Source organism: Hippopotamus amphibius, chromosome 1 (genome assembly GCF_030028045.1).
Source record: "Hippopotamus amphibius kiboko isolate mHipAmp2 chromosome 1, mHipAmp2.hap2, whole genome shotgun sequence".
NCBI classification, from domain to species: Eukaryota; Metazoa; Chordata; class Mammalia; order Artiodactyla; family Hippopotamidae; genus Hippopotamus; species Hippopotamus amphibius.
In genome coordinates, this window is record NC_080186.1 from 177117225 (window position 1) to 177132819 (window position 15595).

The following is a 15595-nucleotide window of genomic DNA, read 5'->3' on the forward strand; positions in this document are numbered from 1 at the left end:
ACCCATTTCTCATATTACCTACACACAGAAAAACAAAATTTGATATCTTGGGGTTTATTTGCTGAGGGCGCTTCCCATAAAAGCGAGGAGTGTGCATTGGGAAATTTGCCTGGTTAACTCCTTATGGATGAGTTAGTCACAATCTTTCCTCCGCCCACCCCATCCCCCTCTCCCCGACTCTCGCCCCCAGCACTCTCCCCACCTCCCGACTTCCCGCCTCTCCAGGGCTGGTGACCTAATAGCATTTTTCTTCGTGCATATTTTGGCGTCGCCCCATGGCCTGGCTGCCTTTGCCTGTCTGAGTCTTTTGAAATTCCTGCATGTTCGCCCCAGATTAAGCCGAGTGTGTCTCAGGATGTGTGTTCCGTTTTGTTCTTTCCCCTTAACGCTCCCTGTGCAACGTGTCTGGGGGGAGGAGGACAAGACGGGGAGGGGAGGGAGGGGCATAGGCAAGGAGCTGTCCGCCTTGCACGTTTCCAATCACATTACGTGAACAAATAGCGGAGGGGCGGCCGGGCCAGAACGGCTTGTGTAACTTTGCAAATGTGCCAGAAAGTTTAAAATCTCTCCTCCTTCCTTCACTCCAGACACTGCCCGTTAGCCGGGGCCGCCACGCCGCTCCCCGTCGCCTTCCAGAGGGACTGAGAAAGAGGAGAGAGGCGAGTGCCACGTCCCAGCAGCCGCCTTTACTGGAGAGGGTCTGTAGCCCACCCTTGGCACTGCTTGGTGGAGACTGAGATACCCGCGCGCCCAGCCCGCCTCCTTGGTTGAAGATTTCTCTCTCCCTCACGTGATTTGAGCCCCGTTTTTTTTGTTTTTTGTTTTTTGTTGTTTTTTGTTTTTTTTTTTCTCTGAGCTACGTCCTCCCGGATCGAGGACAATCCAGCAAGGGGAGCGATGCGCTTTGCCTGGACCGCACTCCTGCTCGGGCCGCTGCAGCTCTGCGCACTCGTGCGCTGCGCCCCGCCGGCCGCCGGCCGCCAGCAGCCCGCTCGCGAGCAGCCGGCGGCTCCAGGCGCCTGGCGCCAGAGGATCCAATGGGAGAACAACGGGCAGGTGTTCAGCCTGCTAAGCCTGGGCTCGCAGTACCAGCCACAGCGCCGACGGGAGCCGGGCGCCACCGCCCCAGGCGCCGCCAACGCCACCACCCCGCAGCTGCGCACGCCAATCCTGCTGCTCCGCAACAACCGCACCGCGGCGGCGCGGGCGCGGACGGCCGGTGCCTCTGGAGCCGCAGCTGGCCGCCCCAGGCCCGCTGCCCGCCACTGGTTCCAAGCTGGCTACTCGACGTCTGGGGCCCGCGACGCTGAGGCCTCGCACGCAGGTAACCAGACGGCGCCAGGAGAGCTCCCGGCGCTCAGTAACCTGCGGCCGCCCAACCGCGTGGACGTCGACGGCATGGTGGGCGACGACCCGTACAACCCCTACAAGTACACCGACGACAACCCCTATTACAACTACTACGACACGTACGAAAGGCCCAGGTCCGGGAGCAGGTACCGGCCCGGTTATGGCACCGGCTACTTCCAGTATGGTAAGCCCCACCACGTCGCTGGAAACACCCGCTCACCCTTTCCCCAACTCTGTGGCTCCCCGACGTGGCTGCCTGGGCGCGGCAGGCCTTAGCCCATGCAGATCCCATCCCTCCCCCTGCGCCTGCAGAGGCAGCCCTGGAATCTGGTGCAAACCACGCGCCTGGCCCCTCCTGCTTCCTTTCTGCTTTACTTTGCAGCCCTGGGCGTCCCCATTCTTCTGCTAGCCGCAGCCCAACACCGCAGTCCGGATGGGTGAAGGGTGAGGAGTAAGGGACACGGAGGGACCCGAGCCAGGGTGGGGGCCGCTGAGTTGTCTCACTGCTTTGCCCATTGCCTGCTGACCTTTAGGTCTTCCGGACCTGGTGCCCGACCCCTACTACATCCAGGCGTCCACGTACGTGCAAAAGATGTCCATGTACAACCTGAGATGCGCTGCGGAGGAAAACTGCTTGGCCAGGTACCAGCTGGGATCTCCTCGGCCCAACTCCCCCGTCTTGCTTCCGGGGGTGCTGCTCAGGTGCCTGGTTCTGACCACTCTTGTTCCGTGCAGACAAGAGTTGGGAAGTGGAACGTGTTCTCCTGGGCATGCTGACCTGGATGGAGAGTTAAATTTTTGAAGATTTCTGTGGATGCTGACTTTCACACTGTGGCACACGTCAGGGAGATGAAGCAAACCCTTATCCTAGAGAGGGTACTATAACGTGGAAAAAATACTGTAATGGAAGAGCTTGTTAATACCCCTTTAAAAGACTGGGGGCCACTTTGCCAGTATGGCTTCCCTCACTGGGTGTCATAGTTTTCTTCTTTTGTTTGAAGCCACAATTAACTTAGTTGTTTTGGTATTACTTCATCCAGAATAACAGCATGAGCAAGGGCTTTGTTTTTGCATTAGTCCTAAAATAAAATCTTAGCGATTTTGGGAATGGAATTCTCTAAGCTTGCTGCTGGGAAACCAGCAGAGGGAGCAAAAGATGTTTTGATAAGATGCATAAAAATTCTTTTAAATGTAAAATAAGGTCATCAATAGTATTTGAATATATATTCACACAAAACAAGAAAAAAACAGAGTAATGTTTACTTATTTTGTAAATTTCTTCCACTTCCTTTATAACTGTCTGGCTAAAGAAGAGAAGACATCCAAGCTCATCATTTTCATTCTAGAGTCTTGCATCACACACCATTGCATTCCCTATGATATTACTATGGTAATGCCATTGTTTTAAAGATAGTTACTAAATTTTTTATCTAATCTGGGTATACTCTTTTAGAGTTATTTCCCCACTTTACATCTTAGTTAACTGTTTAAGAAAAAAAAGGATGCAAAATGTCCTGGTCTCTTGAAACTGATAGCCTAGTTGGGGGAAGAGGGTAGTGACCATTATAAAATGGAAAGGTTTTGCTTGTAGTTTTGTATTTAGTTAATATTCTCTGAAAATAATGTTTCTTTTTCCAAATCACAGCACAGCATACAGGGCAGATGTCAGAGATTATGATCACAGGGTGCTGCTAAGATTTCCCCAAAGAGTGAAAAACCAAGGGACATCAGATTTCTTACCAAGTCGACCGAGATATTCCTGGGAATGGCACAGTTGTCACCAGTAAGTAGATGGGCCTCTTGGTACTTCTGAGTCACTTTTTCAATTTACAGGTGACTCTTGATAATGACAAATCCTTACACAAAGGGAGAAAACTGCTGTTATTTACATTTAGAATTTCTCTCTATGTAATTTGACATAATCAAGGAACTCTATCTTTAAGATATTAGATCAACTACTGTATCCTCTTATCTTTTAAATTGGAAACTCTGAGCCCAACTTACTAAAACTGTGGATAGGATACAGCAGTTTGCTTCACTAGAATTTTATCCCAATATACTACAGGTAAGAGTTCCATAAAAGCCTATCACAGTCAAGATCATCTACAGTTAGTTAGCATTTCATAGCAATAAATAAAGATCACACATTATGAAAAGGATTCAGATACCATTCTCAAAGAAAGATGTAGATGATTTACTCCATGAACTGAGAAGGGCCTACCTCAGTCTTTTGAGAGACCTGTATCAAACTCAAGGTAGTTGCTTGTTTCATCCTAAATTTAAATATTTTCACATAAGGTAATTCTATAGTTTGACTTGGTAACTTCCCTAGGTGTTTATTGCCAGGAACTCCTGTTTTGTGCCCTTAAACTTTCTATAGTTAAAGCCGTTTCTTCTTGTTCTTTCCTTATGTGAGACGATGAACAGCTCAGCATCTTCACTTTAATGAAATGAGAAAAAGACATGAGCACCTAATTTGCTGATAAAATAGAATTATTTCTAAATAAAAGTTTAAACTAGTTAAATAATTGTGGATAAAACATGCATTTATTTCTCCTTTGCATTTCAGCAAGGATTTTAAAAATTGTGTGAAAACACAATTTTTAAAAATTTCACAGAAACCTCCCAAAAGACAAATGGTCTTCTTTTTTGGAATAACACATCAGTAGTGGCAGCCAAAGGAGATATATTAGAGAACATATGGCAAGTTTCTCTTAAACAAAGATAATTTCCTATCTATCTCTGTTTAATATTCAAAGATAAAACAGGGTGAAATAGAAAAGCCAAATACTCAGTCTTTTTTTCCTAGTAGCAAAGTTAGAGTCTTACAACTTTGATAGATTTTTGTCCTGGAAAAAAAAAATCTAACATGAATCTAGCTTTAAGAAAATCAACTTGATCTCAATTTTGATGTGAAAACAAAAGTGGGAAACAGTGGGGAAGTCATCTTGAATCCTCATTGCTTTCTCTGTATGTTACTGACCACTGTCTCTGTGTTGTGTGGGACATTAGACATTACCACAGCATGGATGAATTCAGCCACTATGACCTGCTTGATGCCAGCACCCAGAGGAGAGTGGCTGAAGGCCACAAAGCGAGTTTCTGTCTTGAGGACACATCCTGTGACTACGGCTACCATAGGCGATTTGCATGTACTGCACACACACAGGTAGGATGGCAACCTGGAATTAGGAACCTACAGGCTTCAGCGAGAAAACAGTCTTCTATTTTCTTTCCTCCTGCCTGTCTTTTAAAAAACCTATTTTATTTAGAGGGTCATCTAGTCCAGAAAGTAATAATTACTGGGAAAACGAAAGTGATGGCTTGATGATCCAAATTACTTTTAAAGTAGTTCATCATCACAGAAAGTCTATGTGTATACTTGTTATGTTCCACAGTGAAAAGCAGTAGTTTATTACCTGAAAATATTGGAATTGTTTCCAGTTTCTGCACTCATTCTCTATTCTATAACTTGATTGGTAAGTAATTGTAGAAAAGATATCTCTGTTTTGTCACCTGCAAAACTATTCCTCCCTGGACCTACTAAGCTAAAAACAGAATGGTGATTGGGGTTAGCAAAAGGACAGAAAATATGTTTCTTAAAAAGCACCTTTAAAAATGTCTGTTTTAATCATGCGAAGAAGAGAAGAAGGACACTGTTTCTTTTTCCATGCATATATATTTAAACTTACAGTATAATTGATGTCAGATGTCCTTTGGATGGATTTTTAAAAATAGTGCTGTCCTAAGCAGTTTGTATGTCTTATAATGGGAAAATGTGTGTCAGTTAAAAGCTGTGCCAGTATTTCCATAAGAAACCCTAATTTGTAAAAGGACATTATAATTTTACTCCAGCGGAAATCTTGGCAGGGAGCAGTGAATGTACATAACTCAGGGCACAAAAGGATCTGCAGCTGGCATCTTGGGAAGCAAATTCCAGGGCTGTGGCTTTCTGGTGACCTAAATGTTACTGTTGTTTCTTTCTTTGAGCTTAGAACATCATAGCAATTGGAGGGGGAAAGTGTTCAATTCCTCTCGCCATGGGGCAGCACTTACTTTTTACCACACATTACACCTACATATGTATAGAGATTCCCTTTTCACTCAGTGATCTCCAAGTCCCACAGTACCCACCTGTGCAGGGGACCTAGAGTTTATTCTCTTCATTTAGAAAAAGAGGCACTCTGGACAGCTTACTGCTGAAATATTTGAACTTAAGATTATAGGTATTTATAACATGAGAGTCCCCCAATTCCTTGGGGGGGTGACCCTGCTTCATTTTATGTGGTAGTTTTCTTGTTAATTATCTGCCAGTTATGTCCAAATTAACCATTAGTCACTAGGTCTTACACTACAAATGATTAATGCATTTGTGTTTTTCACTAGACTGGTGTTTCTTGAACATGGGCTTCATTGAAAGGGAAAAAAAAAAAATTCTCACACAGTCCCAGTGTTGACTTAGATTAATTGCATTATAATGTTTTTAAACATACGCAAATATACTACTAGATGTAACTTCTTTATATTTATACTTTCATATAAGTTCTTAGGTAACAAATTTACATATTAAACATATACGAAACTAGAAAGTTACATTAACCTCATTAATTCATGTAACAAACAGTTATGTTTTGCTAAATAGTTAATTTATACAGCCTTGGCTAAGGTTCTACATTTTTAAAAAGTTTTTAAAGTTTGAATACAGGAAATGCTTGTTTGCTTACTCCCTGAAAAACTCCTTGTTTGCCAGTTCAAATAATCAAAGCTTACTTAAATTCTGCCACCTGAGTAAGGTAGAGTGCCAATTTCAGCATTCTTTAAAGCTCTTTTGTTCACTTTAAGGTAAGATAAGTTTTGCAGAATTATTTAAACCAGTCTTAAATAGTATCTAATCCAATGACTCCCTTACAGTGCCATGAAGGTCATAGCAGTAGTAGTAGCAGCAACAATAATAGCTAACACTTATTGAGTATATATTGTGTGCCAGAATCAGAACTGTGTGCTGGAAATCAGAAACTGAAAATTCTTCATAACATATTTACTATTCAACATAAAGTTAACAAGTGATCACAAGTTGGTATGGACCAAAGTGGGAAAATGTTCTCACTGCTGTGGCACAGGTACTTTTTTGAGTTTGGCCTGTCTATACTATTGTGTGCTGTATGAAAGCACAGTTCTGCCCCATTCTTCCCAAATCAGTCAACAGGAAACCAGCACACTTTAGATGATTCTGCCATCTCTGGTGACCAAGGTGATTTTAAGCACTCAACAATTTTGGGTGCTGAAATTAAATCACAGTATTGAGTTTAAATGATTCTAGCCTATGCTTTTTAATTTACTTTGATTAGTATTAGAAGGAAAATACAACAGTTAAAACTTCTGATGAAGAACCTATGGAATCAAGAATATACCTATGGACTCCAATTTGAGCAAATTTCTCCAGACTATAACTTTCTAGAGAGCAAGGAGCATATCTTAGTGGTGTTTTTCTCTTCTCAGCCTGTAGAAGGCACTCATTTACTTATTGAAGTGAATATCTTAGCAAGTAGAGTTGATGTGGCACTCATCCCTTTAATACAACAAAATATTCAGTGATGATGTGAAAAAGAATCTAGTGTGGTGGTTACAAACAGGGACCCTGGGCCCCAAAAGCCTAAACTCAAAACCAGCTCAGCCATTTAACTAGCTGTATATTCTTGAGTGAGCTATTTGACCTTTTTAGTGCTTTAGTTTCTTCATCTGTAAAATGTGTTAATACTACCTCCTGCCTCATGTAGCTGTGACAATTAAATTTATATATTTAACATGTTTAAAATTGATCCTGGCACATAATACCTACTTCATAACTGTTAACTATTGCAAAATTTAATACACACTCTGTCCTTGGGGAGCTTACAATCGCTAGTTAGGTATATTCTTATATAGTATGATGTTAACACAGAGGAGAGAAGGATAAGTACCGTAAAATCTATACACAAACTGAGTATCTTGGGCATTCGGAGTATAGGAAGGTAATTTCCAGGAAGAGAAATTGGAGAGAGTTCCACTGATAACAAGACATTTGAGCTAAGCTGATTATTACATGGCCTTTATTCCTGAACTAGGAATATTCAAGAATTCTGGTGGAGGCCTATTTTGTCACTTAAGATTGTATTTATCACTAGCGATTTATGACACTTTTAAGAAGCGAGATGTACTACTACTTATATTAGTCCTGTATTTTTTTTAGCTGGAGGTGCTATAAGGCTGAGTAATATATACTTCTCAAAGGAGATGCAATATAAGTATAGTTTTATGTCAAACTCTTGTAAGTACTAACTTAAAATTTAATTTGCAAATAATAAGCATATTCTTTGGCACACTAACCATATACCATCTTTTTTCATTTTTGAATTTTATCTGTTTCAGGGGTTGAGTCCCGGCTGCTATGATACCTATAATGCAGACATAGACTGCCAATGGATTGATATTACAGATGTAAAACCTGGAAACTACATTCTAAAGGTAGAGACCTTTGAATATGTACCCATAATTTATTTCAATTGCAACTCAGTGGGCCTCTTCTCTGGATTCCAGTGTTGAATAATCATTGTCCTGCAAGCAGTTATACATCTTGTAGAACTATTTCTAAGCCAACCTAGATATATTTTAAAAATTCTTACTTGAAAGAACTTTAGGGGAAAATATACAGCCTCCTCTGATAACTTCTCCAGAGATGAAACACGTCTCTAACTTACACCCTTTCCCTGCTCGTTGCCTCTGTTCTAGCCCTGTGGAAATAGGAAGAAATTAACCAGTGAACACTGCTGATAAAATCTGAAACATAGATGATGTTTGTGTTGCCTAGGTCAGTGTGAACCCCAGCTACCTTGTGCCTGAGTCGGACTATTCCAACAATGTCGTCCGCTGTGAAATTCGCTACACGGGACATCACGCATATGCCTCGGGCTGCACAATTTCACCGTGAGTCCTATTTGCCTAGCTAAGTAATTCTCTTGACAGTACGGTTTAGCTTATTGATAGGCATTATGCATGTTTGTTTTCACTACTACTGCAGCTTCCTTGTAAAATAGACCAAAGGTTGAAAATGGTAGAGAGTCTACACTATCACATAACTAGAGCCGATCTTTTTTTGATAATGCTAGAGAATGGAGGAAGGGATGTACTCAGGTTTTTATCACCCTAAAACTTAGTTTTAAAGATAAGACACAGAACACATTGTTTACCCTCAAAGCCTGTGTGGCAGCTGAATCTGTAAAACATGCAATATGCAGTGTGGGTGACCTTGTGGGAGCCCAAAGAGTTAGGTTTCCTGCCTCTTCCCCATAGTCCATGAAGGAGCCCTGAAGAAATTCCAGGAGTTCCTCAAAGTACACTTTGAAAGTGACTGTCTTAAAGTATGAATTCTACAAGCACAAGTAACAGGGAAATACCCTGCAAAAGGAGGGCTGTGTGGAGGTGCCTTCATAATTTTCCTAGTACTGAAACCCTTCTTTGAATGAAATCTTAGAAGGAATCCCAGCACATAAATATTATGTGCTTTGATGAGAGTAATTAAAGAAAATTGGGTAGTTTTGCCTTCTTGTCTCTGTCCCACCCTGACCGCTTAAGCACTGCCTGCTCTAGTGATGCTAGGTTATAGATTCTAAGTACATATGCCACCTGTGAGTGATACCTTCCCAAGAATAAGAACACCAGTACAGTGATACTGAACACATGCAAGCTTTGCTGTGATGTGAGAGAGGCACCAGTCACTGCCTCTGGATCATGCAGAAAGGTTTCTAACACAGCTACACCAGAAACTTTAATAGAAATTTCTCCCTGCTGCACAAACCAGAACAATGGTTGCTGCAGATGAACCTGTAGTTTGTGGGCTTTCCGAACTCCAGATAAATCTATCTAGTTGTGCATATTTTGCCCACTGCTGGGGCTCCTAGCCAGGGGGAAGGTGGAGCGTAAAGCAGCCCATGCTCCATTCACACAGCCATGCACTGTGTTGGGCTACATTCACCTTATTTCCATAGAGGAGCAAAGCCTGTGCTTTTTAAGTGTCATCATAGCATTAGAGACAGATGTCGTCTATGACAGCACAGATGTAGCAACGAAATTTTATCAGATATATTCTTCCGAACATGCCTGAAATACAGAAAACCTGGCTGAGTTTATGGCCCCTATTGTGTGGAGCTGATCACAGTATAACTGAAAATCCCCAGAAGAGGAGTGTAACTTAAAATAAAATAATTTAAAATATGTGGATTAATTTCTCTTAATTTTTATAATTCCTTAATTTATTTACTCATTATTTATTCATTGGCACTTTCATTTTGATACAATATGAAAACTCCATGGTGGGTATGAAATAAAATGCAGTCGAAACAGGGGGACCTCTGCTACAATGAGCTAAGTGACTCTCAGGTACAACTGCTGCCCTCCCATGAGGAAAAGGTCTGGAGTGGTGATTCTATTATTCTATAGAAGGTGTCTTGCTTGTCATCAGTAGAATCCATTGAATTGGATATTGCCAGATATTTAGAACAAATAAAAATTATTTTGTTCCAGCATAGTTTCTTTCTCTTTTTTTTTTTAGCCAGTTATCACTGACTATAAGTGGTTGATGTAAAATTTTACTAAGCAGTATTGATCAGATGAAAACATGAAAAAGTGAAAGGACCCACAGGCAGTGATTTATAATAAAATAACAAACCCATACTTCTCTACGAGTGGAAAATAATGGGATAAGTACAGAAACCTTGACTTGAGAAAGAAACCCACACCTTCAGGAGAATGGTGCTCACCTCTTACATTTGGACTTTCACCTCCACCTCCTTTGGTAGGGATTAGAGTTCAGAGGAAGGAGAGATTTTCTCTGGCTGAGATTTAGGAGCGGCTTTAGGACAGCATTTGATTTGGGCCTTGAGGGCTGAGGAGGACTGCAGTGGAGACTGTTAAGGAAGGGCATGCTGGGAGGAGTCAACAACACCTGCAACTGCATGGCAAGAAGAAATTGCAGGGCATGTTTGGAAAAGCAAGTCTAGTCTGGCTAAGGTATAAGTTTCATGTGCAAAAAGTATGGAAAAGTTGGGACCAGATCAAAGCGAGCACTGAAGAGCAAGCTAAAAAGTTTGAACTTCATCCTGGTGGCCATGGGGAGTCTTTGAAGTTTCTTGAGCAAGGTGTGTATCTTGCCTAAAGCCATGTGGTCAGTCCGTGGCTCCATAAGCAGCAGTGTGTGTGTGATTCCCTTGTTAACATTATTGTACTTTTTTAACTTTTTAGACACATCATCTCTTAGTTCACTGATTGTTTCTCATGCTAATCAAATATTTGAGAGCATTCTAGTAGTGTGAAAAACCACCCAGTAAGAAAGTGTGTGCCTTTGATGTGTCTTCTCTCCCTCATTTTCCTTGTTGTAAACCCAGCGTATGAATCAGATGACTCTGCGGCTCTAAGCTCTAAGATACCATGATTAAGTTCTTTTTTCACAGAAATCACATTTGAAAACTGATGCTTTATGATTTGGACTAAGTGATTCTTATTTCATTTACATGGGGGATCGATGATCACAATATAAATAAAATATTTCATTTATTGGCTTTGACCCAGTCTTGGTCTATTAATGTAACATTCTACATCCAGAATCATGCTGGGAAAGGACTAATGCAAGACAGTGCAGAGCTCATGAACCTGCTTCTTGGTGGACATGCCACATTTGCTGCATGGAGTGAACTCACCTGGCCAGGGCTGCTGGTCCTATAAATCCTGCTTTACTATTCACTATTTCAGAGGGTGTTTCTTTTAACTCTAAGCATCAAGCTTGTAGGTATCTGGCATGCACTATCTTCTATTGACATAGTCACTTTCTTCAAATCAATGTTAAAATAATGTATTAATGGATAATTTCAGAAGGTGACTTGCTTCAGTGGAGGGAAATTGCTATATACATAAATACATAAGTGTGTGTGTGTGTGTATACATACATATATATATATATATATAAAGTGACTTTAAATTTGTCTGCTATACTCATTCAGAGTATTGTCAGGTTAATAACTTATCTTATTTTGTTTTCTTAATCTAGGTATTAGAAAGCAAGCCAAAACTTCCAATGGATAAATCAGTGCCTGGTGTTCTGAAGTGGGAAAAAATAGATAAACTTCAGTAGGATTTATGTATTTTGAAAGAGAGAACAGAAAACAACAAAGGAATTTTTGTTTGGACTGTTTTGTAACAAAGCACATAACTGGAGTTTGAACATTTAAATCGGCATTATTTGGGAAATTTTTTATATTATTATTCACATTACTTTGTGAATTAACACAGTGTTTCAATTCTGTAACTGCACACTTGGCTTTTTCAAAGAAATCCAAATTTCTTATGCTCCTTCTGAAATTATAGTGCAAAAGGAAAAAAAAATTTCAATGAATGAGTCAAAATTATTTTAAGCTGAGAATTTTCTAAAGTTCTGAAACTTTAGTGAACCATAATAATAACTGACATATATGTCCTAGCATAGACAACTTTAGAAATGAGGGTCCTACTGTTTAAATAGATATGGACACATTTGGTGCTGAGGAAGGAACAAACACGTTACCATTGGTGTCAAGAAATATTACTATATAGCAGAGAAATGGCAATATATGTATTCAGATAGTTACATCCCTATATAAAATTTATGTTTACATTTTAAAATTAGTAGGTAAACTCCTTTCTTTCTGTCAAGTGTAAAATTTCATTCTGACTTAAGTCAGCTTTTGTTTTGGACCAAATTAATTAATTGCGCTGCCCCACTCCTGTCTGACATTTGTTGATGCTCCCCTCTATTCTTTAGTTTTCCTACAGGCAGGGACCTTTTAAGTGGCATTCTTAAAAGTATTGTTCTGGGGACTGCTATACTTAGGACAGCTGTGTCAGTGGGAAGTCATTCTGATGATAGATGTGATACAGAGATAGTATGCTTTTAAGTATATTAAACTATTAGCCAAAAAGTTTTCCTTGCTGCCATGAAAATCATACAAACAAGTCCCCCAAACCACAACTGTCTCTAAAATACTTAGAAATAGTAATGAAAAAACAGCTTAGGATTTTCAACTTTTCTACATTTTTAAAATGATCAGCTTTAAAAAGAATAAGACTAAAAATTTTTAAATTATCCCAAATAGATGACATAATGTATATGGATACAAGAACATTATCCTAGGTCATCCAGGAATCAGTCATGCATGTTTTTTTGTGTGTGTCTGAAATATAATATAAATTAGCAAAGCACATAGCATTACATAGAGATGTTGGTGAATAAGGAGAAAAAAACAAAACAAAACAACTTTCTGCAGAACCAAGGATTGTGTTGCATAATGAGACAGCTGTGATTTTCTTTTAAACTGTGAAACCATGTGCCACAACAGAATTTGGAGAATTTCTCTTTTTCTGAGATTCAAAAGGTGCAGGAAGAAATCAAAATTACACTTTTAAGTTAGCAGTGCTTAAGCAGAAGTTTTCCTCCCTTAACCAGTATTAAGATCTCAAGCAAGGTATTTCCAGTGCCAGGACACATTAGGTAGAATTTAAAAGTGAGTTGGCATCCCTGTATTATATGTCATAGAGTTGTAAAGTCAACACCAACTACAAATAACCATTCTGCACTCAACGAGTGCCTAGCACGGCAAGAGGGGCTAGAGATGGACAGTCATCAGGGGTGGACAGAGCGGGCCACAGGATCCTCATCTGCCCGGGCACACTTACCAAGAGGCAACACAGACAGCTGGATAGAGACCCAGAACTTCCATTGAGCTAGTATCTGAGCTATGGAATAGCTTCTTTGATGTACCTCTTTGCCTTAAATTGCTTTTAGTTTTAAGATTGTAGAATGATCCTTTTAAAATGTAATCTTTTCTAATAGAGATATTTTAATATACTTGCTTTTTTAAAAACAAAACTACTGTCAGTATTAATACTGAGCCAGACTGGCATCTACAGATTTAAGATCTATTATTTCATTAAGAGTCTTACCCCATACTAAAAACTAGCTAATATCATGGCCTTTGGATACATATGAGAAGATGTATTTAGTATCATTCCACGGGCCTTCCATCTGCCTGTACATCCATCATCATTTGAGGGCCTAATATACACTAGGTACTCACATGCTAGGCACTGGGATATGAAAAAGATTGTCCCTAACCTCAATAAGTATTCAAAATGTCATTATTACCTATTAGGTTCAGCTTATTTCATTTTTAACATCATAAGTACATGTCTATAAAAATTTCTATTTTAAGCCCTATTGTTTTCCATGACCATATTTTATTAAAAAATAAGTTAAAAATCAATAGATACATGCATGTATATGTTACTAATAATTAAAACTATGTTTCCAATCCCTGAAATGCCTGCCTTTTAAATATAACATATACTATTTCGTTGATTTGGGGAAAAAAAAGGTTCAATTAAGAGGCTAAGGATTCTCACTTATTCCTTATATAAATATCCCTCCCCACCCCCAACCACCCCTAAACACTCCCAAATAACTCACAAGTATTGATTTAACACTCAATATTTTTGAACCTCAAGGGATTTCTTCTCTGAATAACCACCAAGACTCACAGATAATGATTAGCTGGTAAAATTTATCCATTAATAAAATACAAAACATAATCCAGTCTTAACAAACTCTAAATGAAAAAATCTTTTAAATAGGAAGTAGAAATGATACAAAGAATGTGGAGTATTGAAAAGAGACTGGTTTTTAAACTAATAAGGACTGTGAAAAAATGGCCTAAATGGGAAGATAACAGTGAGTCTTCCACGTGCCATGTTAGTGGCCTCATAATTATTCAGACCACAGTCTGGATTAAGGATGTCGACTTTTGAGGCTAGGATTCAGTCTCACAACAGTACCATAACATGCAAACATAACTTGCCTATTTCCAGGAAATCTTTATATTTTTACATAATGATTTTATTCACAATTGCTATCATCTAGTTATTCACCAGGCATTACTTTTAATAATTGCCAACAATTTTTTTTTCTCCTTGACCTCATAGGAGATAATCACACTCATAAACTTTCCCAATATTCAGACTGTAGAGGAAATGAGTTCACTAAAATTATCATGGTGCTAAGAATTTATCTTTACCAAATTGTGTTAAAGTACTGAGTTTCTGGTCAGAATTATTTTGTTTTAAAGATAACTTGTTTTGATACTAACAGGATAACTGATAAGTAAAAATTACCCTTTTCTATATTTTTTTATGTTTAGAATTCATATTCACAATCAATATATTCAATCAATAGCTGTATTTCATTCCCAGCTACCAAAGTCCTGGGCCACTTTTGAACACTTAAAGCATTTCATTTATCCTTCTAACCAAAATGGTGCTGAATTATTTCAACTTGAATGTAAAATGTATTGTCTTAGCTCACAGGATATAAACATTTAATATATAACTGCTTGCTATGAACTAAGTAACATGTGATTTGGTATTGTAATGTCCTTAATGAAGTTTTAGTTTCTCCCAAATTTTCAGGAATTCTAGTTGTAAAACATTTTTAACGTTTTTGAAGAGCTCTTATTTTAAATGCCCAGACACTGGCTTTATATTCTTCTTTACACTCTCACATTCTTTTATTATATGCCTATACTATGATTGCAAGATAATGTAAAAATACCTTGAATAAATGATTTCAAGTGTCTAGAGTGGTCATTTGTTGTTACATAGAAATAAATGATATGAATTTCACTTTAAATTAAGATCTTAAAGCCACATGTATGGTTGGTGGTTTTGCTTAATTGCCTTTTGTATTAGCTAATTGTTTAATAAGCTCACGACTTGAAACTTGTCTACGATGGATAAAAATCTAGCTGATGTTTTAAAAAGAAACTATCATACATGGACAGACTCTAACTTTTGTCATCATTACGAACCACTTCCAAGGATGTAGGGCAGGCATTGTAAGAATAACAGCCCTCTGTCTTAATTAGCATTTCTTAGGAATATACATGAGCATATACACACCCACAGGGCACATCCAGCTCAAGATACAAATTATTTACATGAAGAGAAACATTGCTGTCATAGTAATCCTTATTTAAATGGTACCAGGAGACCTCGAAAGATGGCGGCGAAGCAGAGAGACGTGGAGTGCATCCCTCTCCACAGATGCATTGGGAATGCACGGAAGGACTCAGTCATTCTCACAGAGAACCAGCTGAACACCAGCAGACGGCCTCGGACACCAGAAAGGGCT

At 39.4% G+C, this 15595-nt stretch overlaps 1 protein-coding gene across 2 annotated transcripts; it reads left to right on the forward strand.

Annotated features, from left to right (window-relative positions):
* The first annotated feature begins 497 nt into the window (after nucleotides 1-497).
* LOX (lysyl oxidase) lies at nucleotides 498-15040 on the forward strand. 2 transcript variants are annotated; one of them, XM_057736719.1, is made up of 7 exons: nucleotides 498-1534; nucleotides 1884-1992; nucleotides 2996-3133; nucleotides 4363-4519; nucleotides 7759-7854; nucleotides 8198-8313; nucleotides 11429-15040. In XM_057736719.1, exons 1-7 carry the CDS (start codon nucleotides 898-900, stop codon nucleotides 11433-11435), a joined length of 1260 nt encoding a protein of 419 aa, XP_057592702.1. In that variant the 5' UTR covers nucleotides 498-897; the 3' UTR covers nucleotides 11436-15040. The 2 variants fall into 2 exon arrangements, with proteins under 2 accessions (XP_057592702.1, XP_057592709.1); XM_057736726.1 differs by lacking the exon at nucleotides 11429-15040 and having other exon boundaries at nucleotides 8198-8317.
* Nucleotides 15041-15595: the final 555 nt, after the last annotated feature.